The sequence below is a fragment of the Zasmidium cellare genome (genome assembly GCF_010093935.1).
Source record: "Zasmidium cellare ATCC 36951 unplaced genomic scaffold M409scaffold_12, whole genome shotgun sequence".
NCBI classification, from domain to species: Eukaryota; Fungi; Ascomycota; class Dothideomycetes; order Mycosphaerellales; family Mycosphaerellaceae; genus Zasmidium; species Zasmidium cellare.
The window spans coordinates 735,767-750,515 of NW_022986956.1; the positions used below are offsets into that span (position 1 = coordinate 735,767).

At 54.6% G+C, this 14,749-nt stretch overlaps 4 protein-coding genes across 4 annotated transcripts; 1 reads left to right on the forward strand and 3 right to left on the reverse strand.

Moving 5' to 3' along the window:
* Positions 1-2,316: 2,316 nt before the first annotated feature.
* Positions 2,317-3,063, reverse strand: M409DRAFT_53283 (uncharacterized protein; the record flags this gene model as incomplete). The annotated part of the gene is made up of 1 exon (XM_033812328.1): positions 2,317-3,063. The coding sequence occupies one exon, from the start codon at positions 3,061-3,063 to the stop codon at positions 2,317-2,319; it is 747 nt and encodes a 248-aa protein (XP_033669532.1).
* An 829-nt stretch (positions 3,064-3,892) lies between these two features.
* On the reverse strand, positions 3,893-11,132 carry M409DRAFT_21388 (uncharacterized protein; the record flags this gene model as incomplete). The annotated part of the gene is made up of 3 exons (XM_033805837.1): positions 3,893-6,398; positions 6,463-6,579; positions 6,652-11,132. The coding sequence occupies 3 exons, from the start codon at positions 11,130-11,132 to the stop codon at positions 3,893-3,895; spliced, it is 7,104 nt and encodes a 2,367-aa protein (XP_033669533.1).
* Positions 11,133-11,547: 415 nt separating this feature from the next.
* Positions 11,548-12,087, forward strand: M409DRAFT_65527 (uncharacterized protein; the record flags this gene model as incomplete). Its single annotated transcript, XM_033816550.1, has 3 exons — positions 11,548-11,571; positions 11,643-11,780; positions 11,902-12,087. The coding sequence occupies 3 exons, from the start codon at positions 11,548-11,550 to the stop codon at positions 12,085-12,087; spliced, it is 348 nt and encodes a 115-aa protein (XP_033669534.1).
* Positions 12,088-13,344: 1,257 nt separating this feature from the next.
* M409DRAFT_65528 (uncharacterized protein) lies at positions 13,345-14,426 on the reverse strand (the record flags this gene model as incomplete). The annotated part of the gene is made up of 3 exons (XM_033816551.1): positions 13,345-14,158; positions 14,197-14,311; positions 14,411-14,426. 3 exons carry the CDS (start codon positions 14,424-14,426, stop codon positions 13,345-13,347), a joined length of 945 nt encoding a protein of 314 aa, XP_033669535.1.
* Between the last annotated feature and the right edge of the window lie 323 nt (positions 14,427-14,749).

Sequence of the window (14,749 nt, forward strand, 5' to 3'; positions counted from 1 at the left end):
GCTATGGCTGAAAGCGTCCGCTTCCGGGCTCCAAACAGCAGGAATCTACGGCGCCCTGCGTGCTGTCCAGCGTCCAGCGTGAGGAGGAGAGTGCGGAGCAGGCGGTGCTGCTGCGATCACTGGCGGGTAACTGGGAGAGATGCGGTCGTGGTCAACGTCAAATGACGAGGTCTCGAGTAAGCTTTACGGTTTGCGGAGGGGACGGTTGATAGCTCCGACTATCACAAGGAGCTGACTGGAGGCGGGAGGCAGGACCAATGCGAAGAAGCATGCCGCCGCGCTGTGGTTAGAGCTAGCAGCAGTGGCAGACGGCCATGGATGTGCAGCCAGAAGCAGCGCGTCGTCGATGGCGCTATGAGCGGGAGGCGGGCGGGCAGCAGGGAGGGGCGTAGCTTGTTGGCGCCGTGCAGGCTATTTATTATTGATTGACGAGGGATGGTTGCGAGGGGCGGGCGAGGTGGGCGAGGGATGGATATGGACGGGCGGCGTTGTTGACGTCGTCGAACGAACAAGGCAGAGACTGGAGGGCCGCACGCAGCAAAAGCAGGCTTGCTAGCCGCCCGTCGCTCTCACAAGGGCAGCCGATGGGCAGCAACCAGGCCAGCAAGTTGCAAGCGTGGGAGGGGATGCGATGATTGAATGAGGTGCCCCAAAACATCGAGTGTGCGGGGTAAGGCCATCGAGCAGCATCACCACGGCCACCACCACATGGCTAGCATGACCAGCCAGCCTGCGACCGCACCAGACAGCAACCACCAGCGACCAGCGTGTGGCGGTCGAGCAATGGATTCGCCGCCAAGGCCAGACACGACCTGGATTGCCCGGCGTGCCAGCGTCTGCAGAGGGCGATGGATGGAGAGTGCTCGATGCTCGTCAAGCGGTCCAACGCCATTCGCTGTGCCCCAGCAGCGCTCCGGCTCGCAGCAGCGGGGAGGGCAGAGTGCGCGCGTGACAGCGCACCTCACTTACCTGTCTGGCGTGCGTGTGTGAGATGACTGCGGCGAGGAGTGGCAGGCCGTAGCCGAGGGCAGCTCTGCTGGATGCAGCTTCTGGCGCCGAAGATCGCTGACGTAACGCTCACGATGCCACAAACGCAAACATTCTTTTTCTCCGCCTCCTCACTTCGCAGTTGGCCCTTCTGGTTAGCAACGCCTCCCTTTCCAGCAGTTGGATGCTCCCGCCTCACCATCGCAGCCTGCCGATGGGGGCCGGGAGGAACACATCAATACGACTCTTCTGAATCGGGTCGGGCTTGAGCCTTGGCGGACTCCACCTATCAGGGCCAAGTGAATGTTGTCAAAGCTGCCTGAGCAGCCAGACGTATATCATTGCTGTCCCCGTCGGCAACATGAGTCGAGAAACGCATGAAACACTTCAGGGAAATCTGAAACGTAGCTTGCGCTGGCTGTGACATGTCAGAGATGGCACCGACGGCGTGGTTCGAGACTGTCAATCTGTAAATCTGTCCATCCATTGTGGCGACAGGTGTGTGGCGAATCCATCCCAAGATGCTGGCGAAGGCGCTCGAGTCAGCTGGCGGATGATACCCCAGCCGATGAGCCGTGAGCCATCATGGATGTTGGCCAGGGTAGCAAATGGTTCATGCGACTACATCTTGGCCACCCCTGGAAGTGCAGCTGAAGCGAGAAGTTGTTGGTGACACGCAGGGAAGCTATAGTCATTAGGTACAGCTTGGTGCTGGTTTGTTGACGTATTTGAACAGCAACACTCCCACGATTGCAAGTGCTGTGGTTAGTAACTTATGGTATTCTCTTCCTGAACGACGTTTAGTGAGAGGAAAGTTGCAGCAAACTCCATGGTGTCGTTCATCGAACGAAGCTGATCGATTGTAGCAGAGGGCTCCCTTGTCGGCTTTGCGCATGGCATACCGGCTGCCCTTTTGAGTACATGTAGGTACAGAGCCCTGGATGGGAACTGTGTGCCTGGCAGTCATATCCATGCTTGCCAAATGCAGCGATGTGAATGGCATCGTCGACATATTGAGTCCTGAAGGCCACTTTGGCCTCTCCTTGTTCTTTGGCTTGGGGTCGATGCTCGACCTATTGCCATTTAATATGTGATTCGCGGTGCCGCAGTATGTTGTATCTTCTCGTACGGGGTCCCATGGCGAATGGCAGCCAGACCAGATTAGGGCAAAACATCGCCCAGAATACGAGCTCATCCGAGTGTGATCTGGCAAGTCGGCGTCCAATTTGCAATTCCGGCTGACGACGTCTACTTAACCAGCACACATCGAAGGACCTGACGGAGTTATCTCCCCCTATGCTCTTGGGGAACATCATCGCTTCCACCGCTTCACTTCCCCTCTCGCCACCCAATCGGGACCAGAGCAGCCGCGACCTGCTGGGTACCACGCTCCGTCGCCAGCAGATTGAACTGCGCCGCAGCATTTCTAGTATCCAACACCTCGATCCTGACTCCCAAGTCATTGATATCCCTCCTCGTCTTCGGGCTCACAGGAACCATCTTGAGTCCAGTGCCCAAAACCAACAGATCCGGCTTCGGCCAGACCAGGCTCAGCACTCCCCATGCTTGCTTGTCCACTTCGAGTTGTCCTTTTGCATTGAGCACCTTGCCTGCCATACTCGCAACGCCTTTGACATCGTCACCAACAGCGCCCGCGCCGATTGTGCCTTCTCTGCGTCCTTCCTTGATCCAAGGTCGCCATTTGAAGGCCTCGCCGCCGAGTAAGAGGACTCCTGCCCCGCTGACCTTCAGGCCTGAATCCAACGCGAATCCATCATCCAAGCATGCGTCGACTGCGGTCGTAGGCACGGGCGTGTTACCCAGCACGTTCATGGCTCCGAAATCCGTCTGTGTGTCCTCTTCGCTCTTGGGCCCGCGGTCTTTGCTCTTCGGTGCGGCGGGCGGGTGAGGTCGAGGGGCGCATGCTGCGAAGGTTCTGGTCTGTCTTTCTGGTGGTGCGGTACATGTCTGCCGCCGTGTTCGTAGTGCTCTTGAGGTCGATCTCGATGTAACAAGTCGAGGATGGCAGTATGAGGCAGCGTGCCTCAGGATTCGGGGGTTGAGCGACACAGACATAGTCGTCGTCGAGTAGTTCCCAGTCTTTCTACTAAAGCCTTTCTAGAACTGGGTTTCGTTCTTTTCTCGATGTGTAGCGAAATCAGGAGATGAAGTCGAATCTGGCGGATGGTTAGAAGCACATTGATGAAGCAGCTTGGAGCTCCCAAAAATCTCGCGCAAACGTCATTGACTGTAGAGCCTCAGGCACGAACAGCAGGCATCGTTAGCGTTAGGGTTCTTCTGGGGTTACCAACAACAGCAACCTCCCTCTCTCTACCATCCAAAGCCGCGCACAACAACCACCTCAACCATGCCAGACTCCTCCGCAGCACCTGTGAAGACCGCAAAGAAAATCTCCATCAAAAAGCCCCCTCCAAAATCGAATGCCAACGTCTCGGGGGATTTATCTCTGGAGTTGCCGTCGAATGGGAACAAGAAGAAGGAAGAACGAAGGAAAGCTGTGAAGTTTGACTCGTCGAGGGTGGACTCGGTGTTTCTGGATGCGAGGATTGTTGAGAGGAAGAAAGAACGGGAGAGAAGGAAAGGAGCAACGTCGTGACCGTGCAGGCAGCAGAATCGGACACGAGCGCTTCAGACGAATATGAACTGAACCGAACTGAACTGAATGGAATAGATGACAACATCATACAGTAAGTCACAGCTTTTCTCTTCACACGTGCTATCAACACAACATGGCAGGGAGCTTGAAGCACCCTCTTTTTCATGCTCATGGTTTCATGTACTCCACCTCCTTGCTCCCTAGAACGCCACTCGCTGATGCATCAAAAGACAGTAGAGGTATCATCCATCCATCCATCCATCACCAAAACAATCCTTCCATCTCAATCTAAGCCAAATTATCGCTCCGATCGACCCAAACATCCTCCAACTCCGCAAAGTTCTGGAAATGAATCGGACGGTGCACGTCGTCGTAGAAGCGCCGAGGCACACCCACGTTCACGTACACACGGCCCTTCTCGCGATCGCCGAAGCCGCTGCCCAGGAAGCTCCAGTTCCAGCGCTCGTCTTCGGGGACGAGGAAGTAGCCGCGAATCTTGTCGGACAGCAGCAGCTGGCACTTCTCGCCCATGTTGGTGGAGAAGCCGGCGGGCTGGTCGGAGGAGAGGTCCTTGTTCTCGGCGCCCCACTGGTAGCCGTTGGGTGTGAGGGACCAGGCAGACAACGAGACGGATCCTGGCGTGAAGTTGACGGTCATGGTCACAGTCTTGCGATCCCAGGTTGGATGTGCGGCCATCAGCTTGGCGTGCTGGGTGACATCCTGAGCAGTCATGTACTTCGTCTCGTTTCCAGCAGAAGTATGAAGGACACCCAGAGGCTCAAGTCCATTCAACATCTCATTCTCTGGCAGGTTGCGTGGAAGCTGAATGTCGCGAGTGCTGCCAACCTGTGGTACCATGACGATACACTTGATCTCCTTGACCTGCTTGTTGTCAGGTGGACTGACACCGTAAAGATATCCAGCCACCTGTACACGCAAATCTGCCACGGCGATGAAGCGCTTAAGGATGTTCTTCGGCATGACGTATGTGAAGTGATGCTCGTCGTCACGGATATCTTCAGACGAGATGTAGATGTTGTTGGCTCTCGTGCGCAGGTTGCTTGTCGCAATGGCTCGGGTCCGCCACTCGGTCTTGGAAGCGAAGCTCTGCTGCTCGTACGCTGAAGTGGTCGTGACGATCATGTCTTCGCCTTGCACGTTCTGCGTCTTGGTCGTGACGGCAGTGAGCTGCTGCTGATCTTGTTGCTGCTTCTCAATTTCGGCGGCCTGCTGTCTCTGCATGCTTGGAGCACTGATCTCCATACCAAGAATGATGTCTCGAATCTCACTGTTCGTGAGCGACGAGGTGTTGACATTGTTCTTCTTGCCGTAGTCATTCAAGATGAGATCACGAAGCTGCACTTCGACCTTGACCCAGTCGTCGTCTGATAGAGTAGGCCAAATGTGATGCTCCTGTGTGATGACAGTCTTGTCCGGTCGCAGCAGCAACTTCGTCTTGTCCTGGTTGACGTGCAGTGCGCGCAGAATCAAAATCAGACGAGAGAAGGCAGTGTACGAGGAGATGCTCTTCAGCCACTCGTCGTAGAGGTTGAACAGCACCATCTGAGGCTCGGTCGCACGCAGAATCATGTCTCCAAGCTTCTCCACTTTCATCGCAGCCTGGAATGGGAGTTGAAGCTCAGACGCGCGGATGCTGATGTTGGGGAAGTCCAGCAAGTGCACTTCAAGCGGATCGAGCAGACCTTTTCTCGTGACGATGAGCTGCTTGGGCTGCTCTTCAACCGGCAAGGAACGAATGAGTGCTGCCACTTCTTCGGCCGTCTTCCACTTGGCGAGCTGACCCAGACGCTTCTGACCCGCCCAAACGCTCGTATGAATAATCTTGAGGAAGAGCTGGCCAGTTCTCGGGTTGAAGATGAAGATGGCGCCGTTGATGGGCTTCGTCGTCAAGTTGCCTTCGAACGTCTTGTGAATGGTGACTCGGTAGACGTTGGTGTCGTCAATAAAGAGTTGGATCTGGTTGCTGAACAGCTCAGAGTAGTTCTGAGAGTTGAGGAACTCCTGGTTGCTTTCAGATGCGTAGAGCTGCAGACCCTTTCGAATACGCTCGCGCAGCACGTACAAAGCAGGGTTGGCTTTCATGATCTTGGCCATGGCCTGCTGCACCAGCTGCTTGAGACCAGGGAAGTACTGACCATAGGCAGAGTACAGGTTGTACGCCAGATCGATACCGACCATGAGACCGGTCGCCGATGGGTAGATCGACTGGCTATCGGTGGTGTAGTCAAGGTACTTCGCACGAACGTATCGCTCAATGTCGTGGGAATCGTAATCTCCGTAGCGAAGCTGCACATCGATCCAGAACTTGTTCGTCGTCGTCAAGCCCATGTTGTCCTTGGTGTCGTAGAGCAAGCTTGGGTTGCTCACGCTCCACTTGTGCGAGGCGAAGAGCAGGATGTCAGCGCACGAAGAGTTCATCTTGTAACTCTTTCTCGGATGGATCGTCTCCTTCTGGACAGTCTCAATTCCAAGAGCTTCAAGCTCTTGATCGAACACTTGACACAAATCCATGACAACCGACTCGTGGATCTTCTGCCACAAATGGGCACGGAAGATCTGAATCAGCGAGATCTTGAGGGTGGGAATCTTTCCGTGAAGGAAGATACCAGTCAAGTCAAGCTGGACCTGGAAACCGACGTAGACGTTGGCACGGTTGATGGTAGGACTCCACCAGAGGGTGAATCGACGGTTGGGGATCTGGTTCAGACCAGACCGCTGGGCGTTTGTGAGCTTCTTGAACTTCATGCTCTCTTCGAAACCGGAGGCTTTCTCCCTGTGAAATAGTTAGCACATGCCTTGGTCGCTATCATACCATTGGGAATTTGTTTTTGACTCACCAGAACAAGCCTTCCCAGCTTGGGAATGCTGTTGCCTTGAAGAGAGTGTGCTCGAGAATGGTCTCGACACCGCCAAGTGCCTGGATAACGTCTGTACGATAGGCATTGAGTTGCCACCTGTGAAGAGAAGAGGATGTCAGCAAATATTCTCACTCAAAGAGCGGTATGCAGCTTTTGGGGGAGACTTACAGTTTGCCGTCATGTCGCTGCGAAGTCCACCAGAAGGGATTGCTCTTCATGTGCTGGTACAGCTTGAACTCGGTCCTAGCTCTGAAACCCTTGTCGAAGGAGAGCGTAGAGCGATCCTTCTGGAAGAGCGTATTGATTCTGGGTAAACCACGATCCCACGAGTCCTCGAGATCTTCCAGTGTCAATCGTCGGTTCTGCTGGTTAGCTTCCAAACGCTTCTGTGAGTACTCGGTCCAGACACGTTGCGAGTCGATGAATTCCGCCTCCCATGGAATGATGTATCGGAAGATGTTGGGGATGAGCGTCTCCTCGTCGTGGCTCATACCGGCACGGAAGTGAGAGACACCACTGTCAGTCTGTTTGCTCCATCGCTTGTCGGATGCTGGGATGAGAATGTGCGATCCAGAGATCATACCAAGACCACCGAGTTCCTTTGGCGTGTAGAAGACGGCGGGTGGGAAACGGGAAGGCATCTTCGAGTTCAAGCCAATCTTCACTCGAGTCTGTATCTTGGTCTCGCACTTGACGATCGTATCGAGCAGATTGACTGTGCTGACAGCAGCCTCACGATAGTAAGTGAAGAGTGCAATAAGAGTGGTGTTCCACTTGTTGGCGATCTTGGTGAAGGTGGTGCTGCCAGAACTCATCAGAATCTGTCGGATGCGGTTGTTGAACTTGGCGATGTCCTCTTCTGTGACCTGCAAGAAAGCATGCGCCGTTCGCTCCTTGGTCTGGTTGTCAACGAGCGCCCACACTGAGTCCTTGGTTGGGAATTCATCGTTCATGTTCCTACACTTTGGCAGAATACGAACTTCGAATCCGTTCATGGCGAAGAGCAAGTTGGGGTTGTCTCGGCTGTAGACGCTGGCGAATGTGTCGTCCCACTCGACAGTCGTGATGCTGCGAGGGAGACGATTCTTCATGTCCCAGAAGACTGCACGTCCCAGATTGACGTCGTGCCTCATCAGCCTCATGCGAGAGTCGCGAGGCCAGCACTTCTTGTTCTTGTAGCCGATAACGTTCTCGAAGTTCGGGTCAGGCTGCTCAGTGAGGAAGCGCTGGATGAGATCCCTTGACTCGTCCGCAGTGAAGCGGAAGAAGATCCAGATCTTGTCGATGTACCGGGTGTACAGTCGGATGGGGTGTCTGGACTCTGTAGCCCTATCTCTGAACTGCAAGAAGTCGTTTGGCGCGTTTGGTGGGCCTGCCATTTCCGAAGCACGTTGGAGTCCAAGCAACAGCAGATCAATAATCAAGCCGTAGTACTGGAACACGAAGGCGCTGAACTGAAGGCCACGAATCATACCGTAGGCGTTCGTGTGGTTCATGTCTTTGTAGTTGAGCTGGACGTTGTTCTTGCTTGAGATGTAGTCTGCAAGATTGTGGTCCATGATCAAGCGCAGCAGCCGATTGAGGAGGGTGATGTCCATCTTCTCGTAGACCTTGTCGAGTCTGGTCTCGAGCATAACGTTGCACTCGCCTTCGTCCACACTCCAGACATTCGATAAGTTGTTGATGCCTTGCGCCCACTTGTAGGTAAGAAGCGGCGGAACTTCAGAATCCGAAGGCTTGATCCAAGGTGGGAACAGTCGTCGCTGATCAGCTTGATACCACAGATACTGGTCAAGGTAGGCATCCGTGATCTTCTCGATGGGCTCGATGTCGTAGACTGGGTTGATGGAGCTGTAGTTGTCGTTCATGTCAATGCCGACTTCTTTGAACGAGCGCTGCGTGAGCAGGAAACGCTTGATCCGAGCCAAGGTGGTACCAGGAGAGTCGTAGGCCTGCTCGATGAGTGCAAGCTCTTCACGCTGGCTCTGGTTCAGACGACCCTTGACCGAGTACGCTTCTCTGAGTCTCTCCAAGGCCAGAATGAGAATCTTTGTGTCATGCTTGTAGCTGACAGACGGGAATGGGATTGGCTGGAACTTGCGGCTCTCCAGCCAGTGCACAGCAGTTGTAAAGATGGCGACACCCTCTTCAGTGCTGACGTATGGACCGTCTTTCAGGTAGTTGTGCTGACGCTCTTGCTCAGCCTTCAACCACAGTCGAGTGAGACGACCCAGGTTCTTCTTAGCGACAGTCTTGTCCACGGTCGCACCTCTCCTGATGCGCTCACGATTGTAGTGAGCAACAGAGACCCACCAATCAGCCTTCGACTTGACATATCGGAGGATGATGTCTTCAATTGGCTTGGGCAGACCAGGCACCTTCCAAGGAATGTTCGACTTCCAGCATCGCCAAGCTTCTGACAGATGCTGCAGCACTGTGTTGACTTTGCTCTGCTTGATACCATCTGGCATCATGTCCATCAAATCAGCCATGACGGAGGCACGGAGCTCGAGGTCGAAGTGCGACTCCACACGCTGCTTCGTCACAGTCTTTGCGACACCCTTCGAGTGACGACCTTCGAACTGCCTGCTGAGCAGATTTCCAAGCCATCGTTCCAAAAGTGGGATGATGCCACGAAGGAAGAAGAGCCACACCCTCCAAGCTGGAGCCCAGAAGCCGCAGCCAGGACCCTTGCCAACGGGCCCAGAGTTGAAGCGGTAGTAGATCAAGTGCTTCAAATCCTTGCAAGATCGAATCTGGTGCATGAGCTTGTACTTGTATCGGTACATACCAGTCAGCTGGCCGACGTGGTTGAAGGCGTAAAGGATACCGTCCGCGAGCTGGAAGGCATCAATGTTGCCCAGTCTGTACTGCACTTGAGCGTCGACAATGAGCTTCGTCAAGCGGAGAATTTCTCGCATGAGATGGAATGCGTTTCCAAACCTGCTCTTCTTGCGCTCCTTGGTGGTTAAGGTCTTGATAGGCTTCAGGTTGAAGTTGTAGTCAAGATGAAGGTACGTCAGGTTCTTGCGGTGGATGAGGAGGTTCAGCATGTTGAAACCTTGGCGACACACTTGCAGACCGGCCTCCACCCAATCGATGGTGGTCTGCTGGAAGAACTTGGTGCTCTTCAAGCTTCGGCAAAGGTTCTGCTTGTTCTGTGCTTTCGGCGGCTTCCTGTGCAACTCGTTCAAGACGTATGTCTTTAGGAGCTTTTGGTAGGACACTCTCACTTTGACGGGCTGGCCTTGAGGTACGTGCTCAAGATACCACTGCTTGACTAATGGAACGTCTTGAGCTCGGACCATCTTGCCTGATCTCCTGTCGAAGGGGTACGGCGCCCACCAGAGTGCAATCGCTGATGCAGTCTCGTCATTGAAAAGATCCTCATCCTCCATGAAAGCGTCAACCTCCCCAGGCAGGCTGAACCCGCCATCCTCTTCATCAGGCTCTTCATTGTTGCCGTATCCGAAGATCTCGTCTTCGTGGCTGACTGAGAGGTTCTTCGGGGCGACTGACCGCGATGAGATGGGGTTGATGACTGGGTCGAAGTAGAAGGCAGGGAGGCTTGGGTCTTCGGTTTTTACGTAGACGGTCTGCGGGTAGCTGTAGGTCCCCAGCTTGACGCTACGTGGTAAGCTGTTGTACAGGTATGGGAAGGCAACTCGGTATTCTGTGCGAATCGGCGCACGGAAGATGATGCGGTCGATTGCGTTGAATTCGCCAAAATCCTCGTCGTTTGGATCGATGTCCTTGTAGAGTGGCTCGAAGCGTGGTCCTCCGGGAATGGCGACGTTCAAAGCTTTCGCTGTTGCAAACGCCGGCATGTCGAAGAGATGGAAGTAGTTGCGGTCGTTGATATCAGACAGTAGAGGATTGCTGAGCCGGTGTAAAGTTGCTATCTGAGAAATGTTCAAGTTCCACTCCTTGTAGCTAGGACCGTTGACGTGGCTGGTATCGGAGAGTGGGCGATGGTCGTAAAGCCACTCAAAAACTGGCTCGTCTTCGTTCTCGTCCAGCTCCATCTGGATCGGCTCCAAGGGCTCCACGTCTTCGATGTTCTCGCTCCAAGAAAGCGGCGGCTCCTCATCATCGAAAGGTGGAAACCGCATGCGCTTGAAGTGTCGTCGATCGCTCTTCTCGCGCCGCATGACCACCCACATGGTCGCCCATTGTGCATGGAAGACGGGCTCGATAACTCTGGGAACCTCGTTGACCAACGTCAAGCAGCCATTGACATGGTACAGCACCTTGACATCTCGGCTGCTCTCCCACGGCATCGGCATGTTCTCCAACAGCTTCAGCACTGCATGGGGCATGAACTTCAGCGCACCCAGATAACTTCTCTTGTCACTGCTAAACTTCTTTTGCGACACATCTCCAATATCTTTGACGATCTTGCGCAGATGCTCAGGCGGCATGTCTGCCTTTTGGGTCTCTACGAAGCCTCCCTTGCGCTTCTCCGCGAAACGCTGCTTCTGCTGCCGTATCCATCTCTGCTTCTTCTCTTGCAGCTTCGCAGCTTGCGGGTCTGCTTGTGGTTTGTAGCCCGGCGGAGGTGGTGCGCCGCTGGCTGAGAAGCCTGGTGGAGCTCCCGGAGGAGGCGGTGGTGCCCAGCCCGGGGGCGGTGGTGGTGGTAGACCTGACATGGTCGAGTCTCGTGCTCGTTGTGACGGCTGTCGAACTTTTGCTACGGCTCACGGCGCCGAGCCCGCCGCAGTCTTCTGCTCTGATATCCTCCCGCCGCTGTTCGCTCTGCCTTTCCAACACGCTTACCTAGAGAAAACACGAATTCGAAGTTGTCGAGATGCGCTGTGGCCTGCGCGTGAGGTGGTGTTGATATCGTGGAGTCGTGATGCAGTCGCTTGCTCTGCAAAACGCGAAGAGGCGAAGAAGCGGGTTCGTCCGCGCGCTAGCAAAGCTAAAGTCGAGACTGCCGCCAAGACTTGACGGGAGGGCCGCACCACGATCTCATTTTCGCTTGAGGGCTTAAAGGTTGACTTCGAGCATCGCCGTCGAGCACCCGGTCCCACCCCGACAACGACAACCCGCCACACCGTCACAATGGGCTCCAACAGACTCACCTACGTACGTCCGACCGATACTGCGAATACAATATACCAGGAGGAAGGAGCACTGGACTGACAAAATCCATACAGCGCCGGCGGATGCCATACAACACTCGCAGCAACAAGGTCCGCGTCATCAAGACTCCCGGCGGTGAGCTGCGATACTTGCACCTCAAGAAGCGAGGCACTGCTCCCAAGTGCGGTGACTGCGGCACCAAGCTCCCAGGTGTATGTCTCGAATCCCCAACAGAATTACATCCACGAAGAGGAGGCGGCGCGCGACATACATTTTGAAGGGATATCATCGGCAGGAATGAAGAGTTCGAAACTGACATGTATGACGCTCTAGGTCCCAGCCCTTCGCCCACGCGAGTACTCGACCATCTCCCGCCCCAAGAAGACCGTCCAGCGTGCCTACGGTGGCTCGCGCTGCGCCAACTGCGTCAAGGACCGCGTCACCCGTGCCTTTTTGATCGAGGAGCAGAAGATTGTCAAGAAGGTCATGAAGGAGGCCGAGAAGAAGCAGAAGCGGTAAAGGACTGGAAAGTTTTTCGGCATGCGGCAATGGTGTGATGGCTGGGCTTCTTTCGGGCGCATAAGACAGGCAAGGGAACTGCATCAGCGGTACATCGCACAGAGTGGATTGACAAAATGATATGTTCTTTTGCTCTTCCCAAGAAACCAGGGACTCTGAGATGGTAGTTTACCTGGCTGGGGCATGTGATGAGATACCTGAAGCGAACTGCCGAATGAAACCCGTTCGGTGAAGGCATGAAATCTTCAACTTCCTCATCGCTCTGTCTCAAATGACATCTTGCTCTGCTTATCGAGGGTCACAGGAGCGTAATCCAACAGTCTTCGTCACTCCGACCATCGCCTTTCAAACATCGAGTCCTCAAGTACATCTCGCATACACCTCGCCGCCAATGTAAGAACACTCAGCCTCATCGATTGTGCACTTCAGTGTTCATCAGCTCATCGCAGATCACACTCGATACTGTCCTGTCGAAAAACATACCGGCAAGGCAGGATCACAGACAATCTCGAATCCCTCTTCTACGTTCGTTACGCACACCGTGTCTGGCGACGAAAGCACGCAAGTCTGTATCAATCGCAATCAGTAAGTGGGAACGCCGTAGAAGTGATCGACCTCACCGATCTTATGATCTGCCGACGTTGCACAGCTGGAGTTGCGCTTGCAAGGCAAGACAAACCCAGTATCGAAAGGACGTGGACGTTCAGTACGGAAAGAAACATGTTGAAGGTCTGCATGAAGTTGACTCCCCAGAATAAGCAGACATCGTCCTTGTTCATATACCCATCGCTCAGGTCACCCCAACTCTCAACACCCAGAAATCCCACCGGCTAACGCACAACACAGCGACGTACGACGCAAACATCTTCAACATCTCTGCACGCCCGCCACGTTTTCGTCGCGTGAAGACTCTACCCAATCTCAAAGCAGCTTCGTCAGCCTCGTCCATCTCATGATCTCCTCGTGTTGCTGATAGAACTTGTTTTCCATCATCACAAAGTCGTCGACTGACGAGAAGGGGCTCACCCGGTAGACTTGGTCATACGGCCTGGGACGGTCGAAGACACTGAGCTGCTACAGAGGCGACTCAGCAATTCATACTGTGGTCGCGTGGTCTTTCATGAAGGCTTGAACGGGACTTTTGCACTCAAAAAATGAAAAGCCCCAGCACGCCAAGGACCGTGAGACAAGCTGCTTCGACCAACAACATCAGCCTACATTCCAAACATCACCATCACCATCCACCCTCCCGCTTCATCAAAACGCCTCCGGCAAAGGCGGCCCCCACACCGCCAACGCCTCCCTCCCCGCCACCATCTCCCCCACCCCCGTCTCACAATTCACCACATCCCCATCCGCGTAATGCTCCACCATGAACCCGCTAGGGTCATACCAATAATCAAAAACCTGGCTGCCGATCGTGTGCCGTCCCACGCCCCAACAAAGCCGATACCCCTTCGCCGCCAAATGCTGATGCCCCAACTGCTGGACATCGAAATCGTGCGTCTCGAACGCCGCGTGCGTGACGGAGGGCGCAGCGTGCGGTTTGGCGGCTTTGAAGTAGAAGCTGTGGTGGTCGGTATACTCGCGCCCGCGATCGATGTGGAAGAACGCCGTGACCGGGCGGCCGTCCCGCGTGAGGATGTCGCTGGGCGAGAGCGTCAGCGTCGTGGTGTACCAGTCGAAGAGCTTCTGGTAGCCTTGCGGGTCCGAGGCGGGATAGGAGACGCCGTAGTGGCCCCAGCGGAAGACGGGTGCTGGGCCAGGGGCGAAGCGTTGGAAGCGCCCTTTGCGCGGCTTGGAGTCTTCGAAGTTGACCGTCAGCTTTTGGAGGCCTTGGGACTCGGGCATTGACGGCTGATTTTCTCGCCAGCCGTGGATGAGGTGGATTTTGTGGTCGAAGGGGTCTGTGAGGGTGGCGATTTTGCCGCCTGCGGAGCCTGCCAGGTCTTGAGTCTTGCTGGAGCTGGAGGGGAGAGCTGCGGCTCTTTCGAGTTCGTGTGCGGATTCCACGACGTATGCGGCGCCGTCGAAGTAGCTCTCTCCGGTTTGGGACCGTACACGTAGGGTTCTGAGCCGTATCCTTGGAAGAAGATTTCGTCTTCCGACTCTTGTGCAACAGTCAGCCCGAAGTCGAGCAGGAACTGACGAGCTTTCTTCAAGTCTGCATGAAAGTAGGTAACGAATGCAGTCTTGACAAGCCTAATACGTTTATCGACCCCATCTGCCATCACGCTGGAGGAAGAAAAACGGTCTTCAGGAGTATTGTTGGAGGTAAGATGTAAGACTGAATCAGCGACGTTGTACCTATACCTCTTGTGACCTGCAGCGGAGCTCATTATTCAGACTTACTTGCGAAACGTCCATGTACGAAACCTATGGCCCTGGCGATAGTATTGTCTCACTATCCGCGCAACACGCGGCCACAGGGTGAGGTCTCTGAGGGAAGGATCATGTGGTGTGCGTTTTCCATGTCAGTCATCCCTGGGTGTGTTGATGTTGGGATATGCATGTTCGATGACCTGAAGAGATAGTTAAATCGTCTGGGGGGAAGGCTTGCAAGAAGTGCTTTAGCAATCAGCGTGGGATGTTTCTGAGCGGCGATGATGTATGATTGTGAAGCTGCACAACTATCATCTCAATCACCAATGCCCACAGATAT